Source organism: Littorina saxatilis, linkage group LG2, assembly GCF_037325665.1.
Source record: "Littorina saxatilis isolate snail1 linkage group LG2, US_GU_Lsax_2.0, whole genome shotgun sequence".
In the NCBI taxonomy this organism is placed as follows: Eukaryota; Metazoa; Mollusca; class Gastropoda; order Littorinimorpha; family Littorinidae; genus Littorina; species Littorina saxatilis.
In genome coordinates this window covers 52,816,126-52,838,051 of record NC_090246.1, presented here as the reverse complement: position 1 = coordinate 52,838,051, position 21,926 = coordinate 52,816,126, and the positions used below count along the sequence as shown (strand labels likewise).

General features: G+C 41.1%; 1 protein-coding gene across 1 annotated transcript; it reads right to left on the bottom strand.

Annotated features, from left to right (window-relative positions):
* Positions 1–353: 353 nt before the first annotated feature.
* LOC138959235 (RAD50-interacting protein 1-like) lies at positions 354–21,898 on the bottom strand. Its single transcript, XM_070330633.1, has 14 exons — positions 21,710–21,898; positions 19,871–20,112; positions 14,526–14,699; positions 13,907–14,044; positions 10,596–10,755; positions 9,964–10,077; positions 9,210–9,435; positions 8,767–8,904; positions 8,219–8,418; positions 7,582–7,728; positions 3,305–3,462; positions 2,686–2,869; positions 2,262–2,380; positions 354–1,072 (listed from the first exon to the last, which is right to left on the bottom strand). Exons 1-14 carry the CDS (start codon positions 21,860–21,862, stop codon positions 859–861), a joined length of 2,367 nt encoding a protein of 788 aa, XP_070186734.1. The 5' UTR covers positions 21,863–21,898; the 3' UTR covers positions 354–858.
* Positions 21,899–21,926: the final 28 nt, after the last annotated feature.

Below are 21,926 nucleotides of genomic sequence, written 5' to 3'. Positions count from 1 at the left end.
ACACAAATGAAGCAAGAATTTATCTTGGCACCACTCATGTGCGCTTAGCAATAGAGTCCGATGGGCTGTTGCATCTGAAAAAAATCACTTCTTGTGTCCTAACAAGCATTAGATACAAAACAAAAGCCCAAATACAAAACAAAAGCCCAGATGCACACATATTTGCTTTACAGCTGAGTGTGTAGGTTAGTTGCACCAGAGTATATCGTAGGTAGTAATTCATACCAAAAAAACCAACTTGTGCAATTCCTACAATTCTGACAGCATACAAGTTCCAAACACCATATACACTTCACAGCATATAAACTCAACAAAATCATATAGCAACTTCGAAATAATTTACATGTGTAACAAAGCTTGCCAAGTACACTTTATCACAAATGCAGTACATGTATCAGGTTTCATTAGATGTCATTCATCACCAATACGCTGATCAAGCTGATTTACATATAGAAATGCACAACCCTAGTTCTCACACAAGTACATGTATTGCACTATGTCTTTTTTTTTAACACACTTCTTGTTTCACAATTTTCATGCAAGAATGACCTGGATCCGGACATTTTTCATTTGAAAAAGAGAACACAAGTAACCGTTGACAGTCTATTACCACAACACACACAGCGTTTGACTGTCTGTCACTAAAACACACACATAATTTGTGACTTGTTACTTTTGCATTCACAGTTTTGACTCACCAGAGTCTATGTCATGAGTAGAGGATTTTTTCCATGGCCCTCACACCACAAATGTGAAGACAATTTAAGCTGGAAGCTATTCGAATGGCAGTAAGAAGAGTTTGGTTGATGACTGAAGTCTTTCAGCCATGAATCCCAATTTGGCTAATGACCGAGTCTCTCACGTGACTGACAAATTTGCTCTCAGACTAAGCATGGTTTCTGCTTGCTCAGGGGTGAGGACAAAGATACCAATGTCATGCAAGGCAGCCTTGGGGTCTGTGTCTTTGATGTTGGGGTCTTTGCTGGGTTCGTGCAGTGCCGAGTACAGTGCTTCCTTCAGCAGAATGGCTGATCCTGTCTTCAGCGTCAGCAGAGTACATGCCTCTTTTACTCTGTAACAGAATAACAGAATAACAAACAGTTGTGTCAATGCATGCAGTTCATGTAAATACTGACTTCACAAATACCATATATCAATCAATATGACTAAAAAACTAAATTAAAAAGCATGTTCGTTACAGTCAAAATACATCTCAAGAGAAAAACGCTTGCATGTACAACTACAAAAGTAACTTCAGTTCTTGGGGGCAAAACAACAGATGACAGCAAAGAAAATGGAGTAAGAAAATCTTCAGAAGTATATTATGTATTGTACAAGAACATGAGAAGTAGAGGCTACACGCCGATTCTCAGTAGATATTAAAAGTCTTGGTCGAAGTTGGCAGATCATAAAAAATGTTCTTTTGCCGAAGTTTCATCAAATCCTAATCTCTCTGTCAGTCTACATGCACAGCTGAGTGATTAATGCACCGCTCATGGTAAAGGTTCTGTCAAAATAATTCAATTCTATTAACATTTCACAGCAGTTACCAGGGAATAAAACCAAACCAAGCAAACGTTTACATTGTTATTTTGCTGTGGCAGTAAAGGCAGATACTTTTGTGTTCTTTTCATGTTTTGGTAGCGCTACCAAAACTGTCATTATGGAGTAGGAGAAAACCTTTTCCCCCCCATGTTCTAAAGTCCAATACTGTAGGAAGTTTGTTTTTCTGAGGCAAAACAGTGTATGAAACTGCTACATTTTTATTTTTTTTATTTGATGGGATGTGAGCATTTGCTTGCCCGAATTCTGTTGATGAAATGAGATAATGTTAAATGTTGACCGATGAATTGTGGTCTGATTGCCGACACCACTAAGTGAATCTGAAAGGGGAACAACAACTCCATACAAGGTATGAAAGTTACTGTTCACGCAGCTAGTTAGTAGAAGGTTGATTTTGATTCATAAAACAACAGAAGTCATGGATTTTAACCTGATTTGCATGTGTTCAAGCATGTAGTTATTCGTCTAAAGGCATTATGTACGTGTTGTCAGCACCTGAGATGCATATTATGTACATTTGATAGTTCAGAACTTTTAAATCGCTAAACAGTAGTCCTCATAAACTGTGACTGCACAACCCATGAGCTATCAAGGATTTAGGCTGGTTGCTGGGTGAATATCGTTTGGTTGCTGGGTGATTAACAAACACCCCTTCTAGTTTAGAGATGGAAAGAAACAGAGGGTGGAATGACACTTACTCTCTGAAATAAGCCTCAGGTTTCTGGCTGTATTCCCCAAACAGAGGAAACAGATTGCGTGTCATGTCAAACTGCAACTGGGCTGCACCACCCTCACTAAAATGGTTCGTCAGAATCAGCTGAAAACAACAAACAATAACTGTTAGCTTGGTTTAAAATGGCACAGAACATCACAGCTGCAGTAATAAATGAAGACACCAGATTTGTATTCAAGGTTATACATAAAAAAAAAATTATTTCAAGAGACAACTGCCTCCATTCAACATTCGACATCAACTTCTGTTCAGTCATACAGGCATAATAAGAGAGAAGAATGTGCGCCTGTCTGTATACATATCTGTACGTCTCTCTTTTAGTCTGTGTTTGTGTGCTAAAGAAAACAGCACTATGAAACAATGACATACCAAATAATTTCATCACTGACCTCGTTCAGTAGGAATGTGTTCAGTCGAGTAGCCAGACGCTTCCAGAACTTGGTGAAAAGAGCTTGACTCAACCGCTCAGCCACCAGCGCCAGATGGTCTTTCAGCACCAGCAGCATTTCACAGGCTGATGGTGAAAGGCCAAGAGTTGGTGCCATCTCTTTCTGGGATGGTAGTGCCAGCCATCTGGTAAGACAAAGTAATTAAATGGGATTATTTTAAAACAAAGCAGCCACTGCATAACTCCTCTTAACCAAGTTTATTAGTCTATCTATCAAGCAAAAAGGAACAAAGAATTGTAATTATAATCGATAAACTTTTTACAAACAAGGAAAAAAAAGTAATCATTCAAAAAATGGGGGGGGGGGGGGGGGGTGAAAGTCTAATGGTTGCTCAGTGATATTAATCCAAAATTTCACTTAAGAAAAAAAATTAACATGCAGACTTAATCCAGTATACTCTAACCACCATCAATTTTTGTGGGAAGAGAAGGATACAAAAGTGGAATGAACACATATTTTGTGATTAGAACAAAAATGTACATTCACAAAATTCATCAGGGGAATTTAAAAAAAAAACAAGAGCAAGTAGGAAAAGTAGAAAATGTGGTTCCACACTCACTTGTCTTTGCGATAGGGCTGGCTACGTGCCTGTACATCAGTGAACACATAGTTCACAATGTTTTTCAGCATGTCATTCATGATGCTGTCAAACAGGTCAATGATGTCTTCAAACACTGTTGTGTCAAGGGCTGGCAGATCTTCTAGTATTTCTGGACTCTAATTCAACAAAGAAAGAATAACCATAAGGCCTAAAAAAAAAATAGGTGTGGTTACGGTAACCCGACCTACCCTATTTTTTGGGGCCGACCCTATAACTTTTTATTACATTTGTCAAAAAAATACCCAAAACAACAAGTAAACGAGTGCAGAAAACGCAATGAAAGCGAAAGCGCCCGAGTCGCACACTTATTTCCCTGTCAAGTAGGTTTAATTTGTACACATTAGAAAAAAAAGTTAAAGAAAAAAAAAAAGTGATTGCCTACCTTCCTACCCTATTTTTTTTGGCTATGTTACCGTAACCACACCTATTATTTTTTTTGGCCTAACCATTATGTGAAGCCTCTTCTAAAACATATGTTGCAGCATCTTTAGCCACCAAAATAATAATTATTTCAACAGTGTGACAATAATATGAATAAGGTTATACAAAACAGTGACCCAGGAAGCTTTCAGGAAGAATTGGGCAATGAAATACTACTGTACAAAATCTGTCAAATGTAAAAAACATGACTTGCACACACAGACACAAACACATTCACAAGACCAACCGGCCGTGGAACATAACTCATAAGCTTTAACCTTTGCCAGATGCCGCTTTTGACTACACACTCCCGACGATGCGGGTTTGTCTGAACCCATACATTTGAAAGAGGGTTTTTACCGTTTATTCCTCTAACGACGATGTGGGTTTGTTTGAACCCATACACATGAAAGAGGGTTTTTACCGTTTATTTCTCTAACGACGGGGTGGGTTCAGGGAAACCCACAGCGCTACTTCAGTGGGTGCATCGAGTTTCTCCCTTCACCGACCTCTTGCAGGGGAGGGAGAGGGGGAGGGAGAGACTGATGAGAGAGACTGAGAGACTAAGAAAGAGAGAGAGAGAGAGAGAGAGAGAGAGAGAGAGAGAGACTAAGAAAGAGAGAGAGAGAGACTAAGAAAGAGAGAGAGAGAGAGAGAGACTAAGAAAGAGAGAGAGAGACTAAGAAAGAGAGAGAGAGAGACTAAGAAAGAGAGAGAGAGAGTCTAAGAAAGAGAGAGAGAGATACTAAGAAAGAGAGAGAGAGAGACTAAGAAAGATAGAGAGAGAGACAAATAAAGAGAGAGAAAGAGAGACAAATAAAGAGAGAGAGAGAGACTAAGAAAGAGAGAGAGAGAGAGACTAAGAAAGAGAGAGAGAGAGAGAGACTAAGAAAGAGAGAGAGAGAAACTAAGAAAGAGAGAGAGGGAGACTAAGAAAGAGAGAGAGACTAAGAGAGAGAGAGACAAAGAAAGAGAGAGAGAAAGAGAGACTAAGAAAGAGAGAGAGAGACTAAGAAAGAGAGAGAGAGAGACTAAGAAAGAGAGAGAGGGAGACTAAGAAAGAGAGAGAGAGAGAGACTAAGAAAGAGAGAGAGACTAAGAAAGAGAGAGAGAGACTAAGAAAGAGAGAGAGACTAAGAAAGAGAGAGAGAGACTAAGAAAGAGAGAGAGACTAAGAAAGAGAGAGAGAGAGAGAGAGACTAAGAAAGAGAGAGAGAGAGACTACGAAAGATAGAGAGAGAGACAAATAAAGAGAGAGAGACAAATAAAGAGAGAGAGAGACTAAGAAAGAGAGAGAGAGAGAGAGACTAAGAAAGAGAGAGAGAGAGACTAAGAAAGAGAGAGAGAGAGACTAAGAAAGAGAGAGAGGGAGACTAAGAAAGAGAGAGAGACTAAGAGAGAGAGAGACAAAGAAAGAGAGAGAGAGACTAAGAAAGAGAGAGAGAGAGACTAAGAAAGAGAGAGAGAGAGACTAAGAAAGAGAGAGAGAGAGAGACTAAGAAAGAGAGAGAGAGAGAGACTAAGAAAGAGAGAGAGAGAGACTAAGAAAGAGAGAGAGAGAGAGAGACTAAGAAAGAGAGAGAGAGAGACTAAGAAAGAGAGAGAGAGAGACTAAGAGAGAGAGAGAAAGACTAAGAAAGAGAGAGAGACTAAGAAAGAGAGAGAGAGAGACTAAGAGAGAGAGAGAGAGAGACTAAGAAAGAGAGAGAGAGACTAAGAAAGAGAGAGACTAAGAAAGAGAGAGAGAGAGACTAAGAAAGAGAGAGAGAGAGACTAAGAAAGAGAGAGAGACTAAGAAAGAGAGAGAGAGACTAAGAAAGAGAGAGAGAGAGACTAAGAAAGAGAGAGAGACTAAGAAAGAGAGAGAGAGAGACTAAGAAAGAGAGAGAGAGACGAAAGAGAGAGAGAGACTAAGAAAGAGAGAGAGAGAGAAACTAAGAAAGAGAGAGAGACTAAGAAAGAGAGAGACTAAGAAAGAGAGAGAGAGAGAGACTAAAAAAGAGAGAGAGAGACTAAGAGAGAGAGAGAGACTAAGAAAGAGAGAGAGAAAGAGAGACTAAGAAAGAGAGAGAGACTAAGAGAGAGAGAGAGACTAAGAAAGAGAGAGACTAAGAAAGAGAGAGAGAGAGACTAAGAGAGAGAGAGACTAAGAAAGAAAGAGAGAGAGACTAAGAAAGAGAGAGAGAGAGACTAAGAAAGAGAGACAGAGAGAGAGACTAAGAGAGAGAGACAGAGAGAGAGACTAAAGACAGAGAGAGAGACAGACAGAGAGAGAGAGACAGAGACAGACAGTCAGATAGACAGACAGTCAGATAGACGGATAGACGGATAGACAGACAGACAGACAGACAGAGCAACTGACAACAGACATACAGACAGAGAGATACGGACAGACAAACAGAGAGACAGACAGTCTCTTGGAGACAAACAGGCAGACAGACACTGTTCCGCCGCTTTGGTAATTATGGGTGTAGCAGAACCCGCGCCGTCGGCAGAGGGATAGTTACAATCACAACTACTCTTTAAAAGTATGGGTATGTGTGAACCCGCGCCATCGGTAGTGTTTATGTAAATTATCATAATCAATTAATTCTGATGTTTTGTCATGTACACACTAAAAATTTGCAGACAGAGAGCAAATTAGGTGTGTGAGAGATACTTAAAATTTCAAAACGATACCTTTAATGGTTCCAGAGTTACAATGATTTTAGTGTGTCTCTGGGTACAGGTGAACCCAGGAAGCACGGCAAAGGTTAAATTGTTAGGGGAGAAGACATGCACAACCACAAAACACACACAAACACAAACACACTCTATGTCATAACCCCCTCTCTTCTAACTTTTTACATTTAGTCAAGTTTTGACTAAATGTTTTAACATCGAGGGGGAATCGAAACGAGGGTCGTGGTGTATGTGTGTGTGTGCGTGTGTGCGTGCGTGTGTGCGTGCGTGTAGAGCGATTCAGACCAAACTACTGGACCGATCTTTATGAAATTTGACATGAGAGTTCCTGGGTATGATATCCCCGAACGTTTTTTTCCTTTTTTTGATAAATGTCTTTGATGAGGTCATATCCGGCTTTTCGTGAATGTTGAGGCGGCACTGTCACGCTCTCATTTTTCAACCAAATTGGTTGAAATTTTGGTCAAGTAGTCTTCGACGAAGCCCGGACTTCGGTATTGCATTTCAGCTTGGTGGCTTAAAAATTAATTAATGACTTTGGTCATTAAAAATCTGAAAATTGTAAAAAAATTTATATTTTTCTAAAACGATCCAAATTTACGTTCATCTTATTCTCCATCATTTGCTGATTCCAAAAACATATAAATATGTTATATTCGGATTAAAAACAAGCTCTGAAAATTAAATATATAAAAATTATTATCAAAATTAAATTTTTCAAATCAATTTAAAAACACTTTCATCTTATTCCTTGTCGGTTCCTGATTCCAAAAACATATAGATATGATATGTTTGGATTAAAAACACGCTCAGAAAGTTAAAACAAAGAGAGGTACAGAAAAGCGTGCTATCCTTCTCAGCGCAAGTACTACCCCGCTCTTCCTGTCAATTTCACTGCCTTTGCCGTGCGCGGTGGACTGACGATGATACGAGTATACGGTCTTGCTGCGTTGCATTGCGTTCAGTTTCATTCTGTGAGTTCGACAGCTACTTGACTAAATGTTGTATTTTCGCCTTACGCGACTTGTTGTTCTTTCACCAATATGAACCAGAAAACGTGAACAACAAACATACATACACACTCCCTCACCATAACTATCCCTCCTCTCTTACCTACTGCATTTTACACTTACCAGCCCATCAGAAGACTGACTAATGTTGTGAGAAATGTTGTGTGGCTTCTGTGGGCTGCTGGTGTCAGAACTATTACTCGACTTCATATCACTCTCCTGCATCAAGCGAGGGTGGTTGGTGCGGTAGTACTGAATCTGAAGGAAAAACTGAAAAAAAGAAGAAGTCATTTGAATAAATTCAGTGTTCATCAATTTTCTGATAAGCCTAAACATGAAAACAGGTGAGTTAAAATACTTTGTTTCACACCCTTCACACCTTCATAGGGTGACATATGATATATGTCACACTTCAGGCTCCTCCAATAGTGATCAAGTGAGATATTGTCACTCTTTGATCCCGGGCAGTGCACCTCTACGGAAACACTTAAAAAGCTACTGAAGACTCCCTATGAATAGTATAATAAAGAAGTACATGGACCTGCAATGAAAGGACACCCTTGGGATCAGCAAAACCTGTCCCTACACTGACAGGTATATTGTGGTTGAGACATTGTACAATAGGACAACAGACGGTGTCCTTTATTGAAGGGGGCCTCATGGCAGGTACCACTGCACAAAGAGCGGCATACCTAGTGAACACGTGAGATGTCTCCACACATTGCATATTCCTCATGCACCTCCATATACAAAGACTTACCACTAGTTCATTCCACTCCCGCAGCACCTGCACGATGTAGTGTATGGCGTTGAGGACAGCAGTGTAGGCGTGACCTGTGGGCACATGGGTAGCCTCCTTCATCACCTGAACCAGACGGATGCGGAAGTCTTCCAGCAGCTCCAGTTGCAGACCCAGAAACTGCACCTTGGCCACCGGGTCTGGCAGTGGCTTGTATCGATCTGTACAACAGTAAAATAATTATAGACAACACCTTCACTTGCCAAACAATAAGACCTAAGAAGAAGAAGAAAATTAGCGCAAAACCCTTGCATTAAGTGCTGAAAGTCCTGTATCTTCATTTCTTTTGCAACAGTCACAGCTTTTGAAAATATCAACATTTTAAAACTCAAAGGTTATCTTAATGAACTCTGCCAGATTCTTTAAAGTGCAAAGAAAAAAGAGGTGGACAAGCTACAAAATATTGGCATTACAGCAACGCGTGTTACAAAGTCACTGTTACAAACAAAAAATATTTTAAAGCACAGCCAGCACACTGTTGAAAAATTCACTTTGATCTCTTCACCAACCTGTGATGGTGTAGAGGAGAGTCATGAAGCTCTCGGCACACTCTGGTACCTGCACTTCATCCACATCAGCGATGTCTTTGTACTGCGACTCCCAGGCTGTGGGTGACTCCAACATTCCTTCCACTTTCTCCACTGCAACTGCATGTACAGACATATGCATGTAAGTACAGACAATTCATTCATTTCAGGCAAAATGACTAAAGCTGACTATCAGATCTGATGATGAAGTGCAGAAAAGAGAAATGCTTCAACAAAAAAGTAACATTCTCACCATACCCCTCCTCCAAAACAAAAAAAAAGCAAATAGAGACAGACACTAAACAGTTGGTTCCCCAAACAGATCAATAAAACAAAAACAAAAATATTTCTTGCAAATCCCTAGACTTCTAATCCAGTAACGTCATTTGACAGCCGCATCAAAATGTCCAGAAAGATGGCCGTACATTTCTTTTCCACAGCTAGCCACTTGCTGAGGGCTTCCGGCGTTGTCAGCAGATCCAGACAGCCGGGCAGCGTGGGTGGGTAGCCATGCGTGGAGTGCAGCTCTCTGTCAAACAGCAGCACCTCGTCGATGGTATGTGAAAAGATAACGTCGTTGTACATCAGCTCTGGCAGGTCATGCGCCAGTTTCTCCATCACCAGCATCACCATGCCACGCATGAATTCCGTCTGCAAAATGGAACAGTGGGTATCTTCAATGGATGACATTACTTAAAAAGTTTAACAGTAAGACTACAATGTTGTTCCCAGCCTCAGAGGACAATAGGTCAGTTTGACCTGGGTTGAAAATATGAATACATGTAGGTTCAAATATCCTGGCTTTTCCCGCTTGATAGGAAAATTGGTGGTGAGAAGACCCAACCTACACTTCAAAATTGTAGGACGGTAGACTGTCCAAGAATGAGACTAATAATTCTGAATCAAAATAGTATGCATCAGTGACCGAAGACCAAGCCTGGGAACAACACTGAACCTAACATCACTACATATATTTCTCTAAAAGTATATTTGCTCACGTTGCTAAAATTTAAAACAAAAATTCACCACACAGGGTATCAACACAAAGAGAAACAAGTATTGCCTGTATTTGGGATCATGGGTGCTTGTAGACAAGTGCACATCAACAAATATTTATCCAAATCACAATGGTCAAGCAAGTTTTGCAACTGTATGACCTATCACTTCCTGGAACCATACCTTTGCACAGACATCCCTGCGGCCTGCCTCGTCCAGAAGAGGTTGAATGTTTCGGTCTAAAAAGTCCCAGTGGTCACGTGTCCAGCTCAGTACTTGTGTTAGATACCATTCTGGCTGCAAAATGAAAACTACACATGAGCGATCAATGTTTAACATTTAATGTGTCATATTTTTTCTTCTCTGTACCATGCAATATTCTTCTAAAGTTGTAAGATCAGACTTCGTCCCATCTTTGCATACACCCATCTCATGAAACATCAAATATCGAACACAAATACCTCAGGGCTCTAGCATTTAAAATGACAATGGATAACCAAGTAAGCAAAACAAATAACTGTAATCAGAGTAGGAATAATAAGTAATTCAGTCAATGAACTATAACAGATTTAAAAAAATGCAAAAATCTTTCAGAAAAAAATTGAACTACCACCACACAAATAGCTCAAAACCAAGCATGCCTGTGTCAGCAAAATCAACACAAATCATAAAGAATATGATAAAAGTGATTATAGAAACAGACAAAAACATTACTCCCACAATATATTTAAAAGAGGTAGAACAAATTTACCAAACAAAATCAGAAGCACTGCATCAGTCTAGAAAATGCATTCAATTGCCGAACATCCACAAACCTTTTGCACAGAGTTTGTTTGCCTCTTGCCATAGAAGTGATACTTGAAACGTTTCTTTAACGGTTTGACCATGAGTTGAAGAGGCAGCAGGAGGGGCCGCATGCCTGGAATGCTGCATAGCAAGGGATGGTTAGGCTGACTCTCCAGAGAGATGGAGTCACTGGCAATCAGTCAAGGTTCATTGCAAACCACACAGTGACTAAGCGTAAAGAGTCACGCAATCTACGACTGCCAGTGTCACTAAAATGAACGCCTTTTCCCTCAACCAAACCCAACATAATTACACAAAATTTGCCTAAAATAAATTTTAACTCTACCTTCACTAGTGATAACAACATATAACAAAAAAATACTAATATGTTTTACCAGTGACAGCTTACTATGCGGGGGAAAGGTCTTTGCATGGGTGGGAGCCGAAAATGTTGCCAGGACTGAACATTTTGGAAGGCCGGGGTCCAGGGGCCGCCAAGGCTCCGGCGGGGTGCAGGGGCAGCGCCCTTGCTGGGGGGGTCTAGGGGGGCAGTCGAAAATAGATAGCAACTAAGATGCCACATTCGCCAGGATGACATGTCATTGCTGCTCCCTATACTCAAGGTATCAATTTGGTAATGGTGAAAGGTAGTTGACCTTCTGTTCACAGCAGCTGCCAGGGATTAACAAAAAAAGGTATAAAAAAATTATTTTTAAAAATCTTCCTGGGACGGAAATCCGTCAGGGACGGAAGAAATCCCACCCCTGTCTTTGCAAAGAGATATGTTTCTTTGATTTCACATACTAATGCTGCGTCGCCCAAAACAAATAACGGTTTCGGGTGTGACGAAAAAAAGAACAGGGCCGGAGTTCTATGTTAATTATGAGCAGTCCTTCCACACCCATTAAAAAAATATGACATTACCAGCATGTTTCCGCATATTGAGCCAGAATTTCTTGTTTTGGCAAAACGACGTTGCAGTTCCGGAGCAAATTATCAAAATTTCTTTGCGAATTTGCGTTCAAACGTGTTTTTCCCATAATATAACAATGCACAGCTCGAAAATATGGCCAAGAACAAATCTATGGTACTTCGAAGAAAGAAGAATAACGACATTCTTGTCCAATATGACTTGCAATTTACCGTGTGCGCTGTAAAATCTCCCTACCTTCAAAGCAGACGAAAAGCAGACATCTTCATTTTCTTCCAAGGGAGAAATCGTTGGTCATAAAGTCTTGCAGGACCTAAACATACTTCTGCACGCTTTCTTTTCTTTTCATATTCAGTTGCTTCGCAAAAATGAAATGTCATCAGGGATGTTGTTACAAATTCACACCTATAGGACAATTGTCCTGAGCTCTTCAGAATCAATAGGACATTTGACCTCTTTCAGAAATTTCAACAGGACAATATAATTTTGTGCAAAACACTGTCGATCCATGGAATGGCTCCAAAATCATGTGCACATACACATGCTTTAACACACACACAAATAGCATATATACACCGAACATTTTTGCATACATTGATTTATTAATTTAGTTCCAAATAGGACACACACAAAAAGAAACAAACATCTAACAAGAAGGGCAAAGCCCATATGACTCACATGCTTGACCTTGACCTTTACATGACCTTGACCTTCAGGGTCAAGGTCAAATAACTAAACCTAGCAATGACATCCCAAGGTCAAGGTCATCCAAGGTCATGCAACACAAAGCTGTTAATTCAAGACATAGGAAGTACAATGGTGCTTATTGGCTCTTTCTACCATGAGATATGGTCACTTTTAGTGGTTCACTACCTTATTTTGGTCACATTTCAAAAGGGTCAAAGTGACCTTGACCTTGATCATATGTGACCAAATGTGTCTCATGATGAAAGCATAACATGTGCCCCACATAATTTTTAAGTTTGAAACAGTTATCTTCCATAGTTCAGGGTCAAGGTCACTTCAAAATATGTATACAATCCAACTTTGAAGAGCTCCTGTGACCTTGACCTTGAAGCAAGGTTAAGATGCTATGTATGTTTTTTGGGGCCTTGTCATCATACACCATCTTGCCAAATTTGGTACTGATAGACTGAATAGTGTCCAAGAAATATCCAACGTTAAAGTTTTCCGGACGGACGGACGGACAACTTGGGTGAGTACATAGACTCACTTTTGCTTCGCATGTGAGTCAAAAAGCAACCAAAATCTTCAGCACTCTTTTTTTGATTGTCTCACATACTGCATGATTTGACTAAAAAATGAAATACTGAGAACATTTTTTTTAAAAGTCCGTTTCAACACAGATTTGACAAAGCAGTATGGTCTCTTTGCTGTCAAGGTCTAACCAACCAAACAGGATGCAGCCATGAATAATTAAAAGACCGTTTCTGCGAATTTCCTGCTGAGCCGACACCATGTCAAGTACAAAAGACAAAACTTCTCTTTCCGTGCATGCGTCATTTTTAGCGGCGACACTGCCATTGTCATTTTCAAGAATGACGCTCGCCGTGTTTTCACCTGTTTTTGACCAAAATGTAGCACAGGATGCCGTTGAAAAGCCAAAGGTCTTCAGCTTTTGCTGATCTTTGGCAGGCTTTAGTTTTATTTCGGTGGCATAATTCAATGCGCTTCGTCAAAATGTCACAAACTGAAACCAAAAGCAGACGCAAGACTTATAGTCAGTTGGAATTGTCTCCCGTACTCCTAACTTTAACTTTTTGCAGACGGGTGCACCCATTCGGCTCATATCGCAAACGGTTCGGAATTCCCGAAAACGCAAGATCAGACTTTAGTGCACCTGTAGGCTCGGTCGCTTTTCAAAAAATGTGTATCTTGAACGAAAAATATTGAATATCACGCAGTCCGAAGGAATGAAGTTCTTATCGGGCAATGACAGCACTCGGTTAAAAAAGATAGGACATCTAACCGCCATGCGGCTAAGTGAATCGGACATTTGAGCCTTTCAATCGGTCTATGTCCGATGTCCAACGCCTAACGACATCCCTGTGTCACTGGTTTTCTCAACTTGTAAAGTCAGTCAAAACGACCGCAGAACACAGAACTGGGAAATGACACTGATTGAAATACGAAAGATCTTCGATGACGAAAGTATAAATGACGTCATGTGGTCACACCTATCTCGAGAAGTAAGCGTCACTCAGAACCAGTGCCCTTCCATTATACAACATCAAACTGAAAATAACTGTTCAAATCAAATTATTTTCACAATTTTAATAACTGTAAATTTTAAGATCAATTTTAAAGATTGATATATATATTTCTTTTCTAATAGTAAGACATAAAATATCAGCAAATACAGATATGCCTGACAGAAGCAAAGGATACGGTAACTGGAGATGCAGCAGCCTCTTGAACAGTCTGCCCAGACGATTCTTCAGCTCTGTTGTGTTGGTGACTGGTAGAGCTTTCGCTGTTGCTACCACCATCGGCCACCGCATGGCTTTCAGTACATCCTCAAACTCACTGCAAATGCAATAGCCCCCCAAAATAAGCCACATGTAATCTGATAAACAAAGGGAAGTAAGCGCTCTGAATGCATACGCCATGTGTAATAGAGTAAGTGAGAGTTATTCGGAACCAGTCTCCTGGCACCTGAGAGAATAACAAGCATTGAAATGAACAAGAAACTTTCATCCTCAAACCGAAGCCACATACATGTAAGTCTATGTGAAATACTTGTTTTGGATTGTCAAGTTGAGGCTCACGAAAGCAATCGCAGCTCTGAGAATTAATGGCATGGCACTTGTCTTTCTTTTCTCATAGCTGTTTTTCATCATGTTAATTGTTCATGTTTTCATTGTTGAAGGAAAATTTCAAAAATAAATGCTTAAAAAGGTTAACAGAGATATAGGATAGCTAAAATTGCTGACAAAGTGAACAAAGATACAGGATGGCTGAAAATGATCAGAAAAGGTTTATATTGTTCTCTCTTCCATAAACATACTCTGCCACTCTGTCTCGTAGAATCTGATTCCAAAAGAGTATGGTTTCTGTCATGAAGGAGAGAAGGTGTTTGCACTGGGAGTCCTGAAGCTGTCCATACAGCGCTGTCAGGGAGTGGAAGCTCTCCAGCGCTGGCTGCAGAGACTCTGTCAGCAGGCAGCTCTGCATATCAGAACTGTAAATAGAATGAAATACTGTTGTACTTGTAGACAATTTTTAGAAAAGACAACAATGAATCTTAAAATATCATATGTATAGGTTACAACACGAGTGGGTTTTTATATGGCTTGTATTTCAGTCAAGACCCAGCGGATGAATATCAAGGGACTCTAGAGCCTCTGGTGAGTGAGTCCCTTTGATATTCCCGCTGGGTCTTGACTGAAATACAAGCCATATAAAAAATCACGAGTGTTGTAACCTGTACAGTGGAGTCCAGCTATAACGAACCTGGGTATAACGAAATCCCGCTTTTAACGAACTGCCATTGATTTCCCGGCAGACAGCCTTCTATTTCTTACTTGTTACTTTCCGACTACAACGAACCTTTTGAACTCATTTGCATAACGAACCCCTCTTATAACAAACACGTTTTCATCGCCCCAGAGCCGTTTTGTCTCTAAAAGTCACAAGGCTACAACGAACTGATGTCAATAATTGTCTCCAAAGACAAAAATACACAAACACAAGTGCACATCGCGTGATGAGCGAACTCTGAACAAACCGCGGGAGGTGCACGGAACAGCCACAGCCACTGTGTTTTCACTATTCCAATCAGCTGCTAAGCTATGACTGTGCTCAGTACACACCAGTACACATCGGGCACAAACACGTTTTCATCGCCCCAGAGCCGCTTTGTCTCTAAAAGTCACAAGGCTACAACGATCTGCGATCTGCATGTGCGGCGAGATCACAGGGCAGCTGGGTGGCCTTGTTTATAGACACTCAGCGACCTTCTTCCCAGGGGTCATTGACCTACTTTTAGCTATGAGAGGTGGTTCTCCTTTCATATATGGCTGGGGGAAGGGAGAGAGAGAGAGGGGGGTAGCTGGCTAAACTCAGTGGGGTGTCTGGTGTCACTGTCAGCAGGAAGATCATTGGAGAGAAATAGAGAGGTGCACTCTTCCACACAGTTTCCAAGCATAAGTTGTCACGGCTTTAGGGTAGGCAGCGAGGGAGAGTGAGAGCGGTGTTGTGTTTAGTGTATTTCCGACTGAAGAGTGAAAAGTCACTGCCACAAGATCGGCATGCAGTCAATAAAGCCAGACAAAAAGAAAATAAATAACTTGATTATGACATGCAGCTCTATGCTGCTTTTTATTCAAACTGGTTTTCAAGGTTATTCTCGCAAAGCATCTGCACACGCTCCTCTGTGCTGTGTTTGTGTGGCTGCTTACGTATGTCAGTGCATGGTGAGTGCGGTCACTGCCTTGAGGATTTATTTTATCTCTTCTTTTCAACACCATTCATACAAATCATTTTTTACAGAACGTTTAAAGAAATATTAGGAGTTTGTTGTTATTGTTTAGTAGCCACAAGAAGTGGTTAGCATAGACTCAATCCTGTTGTTTGTGTGTCTCTGTGTGAGTGTATGGGGGAGGGGGTGGTGTGGTCACCCCTCTCGTGAGGTTGAAAACTCTACAGCGAATTACTGATATAACGAACTAAAATGCATCTCCCTTGAGATTCGTTGTACCCGGACTCCACTGTATATCCCATGAATATCTAAAAGACAAAGTGTGACGGAAACATCAAGCTTTAGTTGTCTGTTCAGATGAGGCACCTCTGCACATACCTTATTCTAAAGGCACGTCTGTTGATCTATGTCAAGTCGGTGCATAATGGTGGCTTGGTTGTCCCCGTCAGTTGAAAGCCTCTTACACGGATTTGACTGAATACCTAGTGGTTACACACGCATCTCCTGAGATCTTAGACACCTTCATCGTCTATAGGGCCTACTGCACCGCAGAAGAGCTAGAAATACTCGCAAAATGCATTAAACAGCTTGTCCAGAGAACACTCGTAGTCGATGATGTACCGATAAGGGCGTGTGTACCGGGCACGCTGTACCTTAACATGAGCATAGTCTGAACATAGCAGTGCTGGTCGGACGGACTGGGTTTTTAACGATTGCTAGTTTGACTTTTGTTTTAGTAGCACGAGCACACACACTCAAACACATACGGCTTGTCATGTTGATCACAAGAGAGAAATAGAACAGCGAATAGAAGGAAACATAACAGATTACGTCCCCTTAATATGACGCGATGGACGACAGACGTCATGAAATCTATGACGCTATGATGATAGTCTCGGCAAGTCGAGACTAAAACTCAGCTATAACACTGAACGACTCTCGCGCAAGTTCTCAAAAGCGTGGTTACCCCTTGCACATCCGGTCTATAGGTACATGTGCATCAAAGTTTTGGAAAAACCGGTTTGGCTGACTCGGATCCCAATTCTAGTTTAATTTTTGTGTTGGAGTGTAGAATTACTAAAAGAAACTTAACATTTTACTGGATAACTTCCTTTAGATTTAACCAGTCATTTCATGTACGTGAAATATCTCTCTGAGTTAATTTGTCCGATCGTGCTTGCGTTGATTAACCCATACTGGTAGTGTCAATTCTGTCTAAAACGGTATCAATGGCCGCTCCTTGAAACTGCGTGTTGAATTCCGTTTTGACTGATTTTACTCCATCAGGATGAAATACACGCTTGCTGAGCTCTTGGATACCTTCATATAACCATGAACTTACTGCGGACTTCCTGGCAGCCACTGGTCTGAGGATCTAGCACGGCCACCAACATCGAACGCAGAAGAAGAAGAAGAAGAAACCATGAACTTATTACAGTGTAAAGCTCTAAAAAGGGATGAAACAGCCTGAGCTGGATGACGAAGCGAACCGGCCAGCGAAAAAGGTACACTGACGCAGTGCATCTTTGCTTGTTGAACACACAGAGAGACACGAACACACACAGACACCGACCCGTACGCAAACACACACACACACACACACACGCGCGCGTGCACGCGAGTGAATTGCTTAGGTTGGATGTCAAATTAAAAAGGTCTGAAACAATTTATTTGATTTTGAGCGTACATCATGTGTTTCATTTGTTAACTTTGCAGAAGGCAATCTCATCAGTATTCTGGCTGCAGATCTAAAATCTAATCAAGCTTCAAGGTAATCGGTCAGTGATAATAGGGTTCTTCCCCTTTGCCTTTGGGTAACACCGACAATGTCAATGCCCGTGCAAGATATTGATGCTGATGCTGTAGTTGGATATTGGGCCTTTTAAAGAAAAAAGGAATGGCAGTGCTTGCTGCAAGTGTCATAATGGCAGTTGATGCGTATTGTTGTGGTTTGTTGGAGTGCGCCGTGCGGCCCAACACATATGTCTTCAGCACTCGAGGTTTCTGTCAGGGTTACCTCACCCTTAGCTCATGGCCCAAGGACCTGCCCTGTGAGCACAAGGTTGGTCCATATTAGTCTGGCCTCTACCCTTCGACCTGTCCAGCTTGGGAAGCCCTGCCAGGAGTTTACACTCCCGCTGGCATACCTCTTAGGATCACCGAGACACGCAAACCACCACACCACGTTAAGGAATGGACCATGTGGTGGGTGCTTGCTGCAGACTTCTTGAGTTCTGCACTGAGGCTGTTGCTATTGATGGGTGAATCATGACTGAATGTTTGCACCATGTTGTTTGTTTACATGGTACAATCATTGTCGCTGAATTTACCTAAGGTTGCAATGTAGATTTAGAATCAGTGCTGTTGACATTTGTGTGAGTGCGTTTTAGCTGCAGACGCTGCTCGCTACACAAGAAAAGCTAAATTTACCTTGTAATTGTTATGGTTTTGTCTGTCGATCACCGTGCTTCAGTTCAAACTGAACTTTGTGTTTCGTAAGGTTTGATGAAACTGTGCTTGGAGAACTCGACCCGCTGTGCAGTTAAGAGTTGTTTCCACTTTATTTTCAGTCTTGCATAGTGTTTCATTGATTCACCTTGTGTCAGTGCAACGTGCCATTTAATTTTTGTTTTTTTTTAGGTCAGTGTGCATTTTTAGATCAGTGGTGCAGTGTTCGTGAAAGGGAGGTTACTCTAGCTTTACCTCCAATCAGAACAGCGAGGTTCGTTTGCGGTCACTATCACTATCACTTGATTCTTTGCTTTTGTTCTTTTTTGACTCGACCTGCACCCAAAGTGTAAAGATAAACGCTTTGTTTATTGAATCTCATACCTCAGATACGTATCATGGTTTTGTCTTCAGTGAATGTTGTGTTTTCTGTTGTTTAGTCATGTGAGCAATGCTCTTCAATCCACAGAAACATGTTCGGTGCAGGGTCAAGGGTCGGCAGAACTATAGTTCCTCGGCCAAACCGGAATCGGTACTATGATGTATTTTGTTTAGCCCATTATGTATTTATTGAAGCCGAAAAATACAACATATATACCCATAGTGGTATTACAGAGACAAAGAAGCAGCTCATGGGATATATACATACTAGATGAATACCCGCATCGCTGGCGCACCGCACAAAGGAAGGGAGATAAACGCGCAAAACACTGGAGAAGAGTAAAAATAGTATAACGGGAATATGGATTGAGCGTTGTCGACAGTGACCTTCTAAAAATAGAAACGGGAATATGGATTGACGCCACACGAAGGAAGGGAGATAAACGCTGAAAAAACTGGAGAAGATAAGGAAGAGTTACTGGGAATGGATCCAGAGAAAAACCAAAATCGGTTCAGCGCTGCGCGCTGAGAGCACGTGTTGAAATATCTCATCGACCAGGTTGTGTCCGGGGTGTACCTGAATATGGCCACCAAATTTGAAAGAGATCCATCGAGAACTTTGGCCGTGCATCGCGGACACACACACACACACAGACACAAGTCGTATATATATAGAAGATAGATAGATATATCATGTGTCTTGTCTATAAAATCAAAAGCATGTTACATCACTGTCAGTGAAAAGTCATGTGGAATATCATACATGTACAGTGGAACCCCCCTTTTAAGACCCCCCAATTTAAGACTTCCTCCTTTTTAAGACCTTGTTTTCTCAGACTTTCTGTTCTTAACCTCTGTCAAATTACCCCCATTTTAAGACTCCCTCTTTTTTAAGACTTGATTTTCAAACATTTTTGGAGGTCTTAAAAGGGGGGGTTCCACTGTACAACATTTCAACAAAAATCTTCTGAAAGCCAAAGCTCCTGGCAGCTACAACTTACAAGAGATGCATGCACAGTGGGAAGGGTAACCACATGAACACACAGACAAACTCCCAAATATCCCAAGAAGACAGCAACAATGAAACAGATTCATATACACACCTGAGTTCCTCCACCCTAGCCACAAAGGCCAGATACTTGGAGTGTTTCTCAAGCTCTTGCAGTTGCAGTGTGATTTTGCCCAGCTCTTCGACCATGGGCTTCACCTCTCGCACATGGTCCAGCACAGAGTGACGCAAGCTCTCCTGCTGCTCGCATAGCCGATGGATCCTGTCACTGGCAGACTGCCCCGCGGATATGGCTTTCTTGATCTCTGACGGCACTTCTTCACTCACTTTCAACAGCTGGAAAAAAGGTAAGTTAAACCTAGGTCATCAATAGCAAAAACCCTGAACACAGAAGAGCAAATGCCATGAGTGTGCTTCCACAAAGCAATACAGGTACAATACAATACAATACAATAATTGTATACTGTTTGCAATTTTTGGAGGGAAAAGCATTCATTTGAGTCACAGACCAAATAATCAGTTTGTAGTAATCTTGAACTTTAGTGTGTTAAATTCATAGCTGAAAATTCAGTGGCATTCTTTACTTATTTTTGATACAAGTCCCTGTAAACAAGCCAAAGAACATTTGTCGTGAAATTAATTGATGGATTGAGCTCCAAACTTAAGCATAATTAATTAATTTGGTTGTTTGATCGACGAAAATGACGCGAAAACGCTTACGTTTTCAACCAAGGGACATCATTTACACAATAGAGTTATGTCCCCTGTCGGATTGTACAAATAATTCCGTCTTTGACGCATGTAAATGAAATGCAATCGTACACTAAAGTACAGTTCATTCCGTGACTTCAAAGGGATCTAAAATGACTTGTTATACTTACAAGTGCAGGTTCTGCAAATTTGGAGGCTTAGATGCCTCTGATGTCTGAGCTATGAATTTAACACACTAAAGTTGCCAACACTGGTATCGTCGGCCCCCTTCCTGGAGTCGTTTCGCTCCCGTCTCGGCAGCAGTCTCCTGCAGTCGGGCATGAGAGTCCCTTGAACGCACTCTCCCCTGTACATAGTTTTAAACCTCCCCACCTTTTTAATCTCCCTATTTGCCGGAGCTAGCCACTCTCGGTAACAGTGACTCAACCGCAGGACGCTGAGACGTTCGCAAGAACCCAGTCCTCTACGGAAGAAGACGGAAGAAGAAGAAGTTCAACATTACCCAGTTTGTTAGAACAAAATGAGCGAAAACAGGTTAGATGTGTCACTAAATCAGTAAATGACACATGCACGTTTGACAAAGAATGGGGTCACTACTGCTGCTCGGAACTTCGAGTTCTAGGCACAAATTGACCAGTTTAAAGCAAAGGCAGCACAATAACTGAATAAGGACAACTTTAGTTTTACATTTAGTGATTTACTGATTTAGTGACACAGCATTACCATAAAATACCAACCACAGTACAGAACTAACAATTGATAATATAGACTACGCTGTTTAATTAGTACACTCATGTGTGTGTGTGTGTGTGTGTGTGTGTGTGTCACATTCTGACATCTGACATTTGGAAAGTAAGATAATCTCACAGCAGTGCTGTTGCAGACAGCTTGTTTAGCTTTGTGTGTGTTGTACTAGAATAACGTATGCGTACATGGAATGACATTGCGGGTTACCTGAACATTGACAATGACGAAAGAAAGATTGTGTGTGAGTGTGTGCGCGCGCGTGTGTGTGTGTGTGTGTGCATGTGTGTGTGCGTGCGTGTGTGGGTGTGTGTGACCATGTTTGAATTTATTCGGATTTAGTTCTCTTTCCTTGTTTGTATTATGATTGTGTAAGTGTAAAGCGCTCTGGGCTCGTCACCACGAGGTTTACGCGCTATATAAGTAATCGTTATTATTATTATTATTATTAGGTCACAGACAGCTTTAAGCAGTTTACCCGTGTCTCAATGGATGATTTCTGGTCCTTAACATCTTTGTATATGTCTTGCAGCTTCGATAGTGATCGCACATTGTCGTCAAAGTGTGAATTCATGAAAGAAACCATGAATTCATTTGGAGAAAGAGCAGGATCCCCCATGGAAGCTGCCATGTTGGCAATGCACTCTCGTATTTTCGCGTTTTGCCTTTCAACAACAACTTTTAAAAATAAAGAA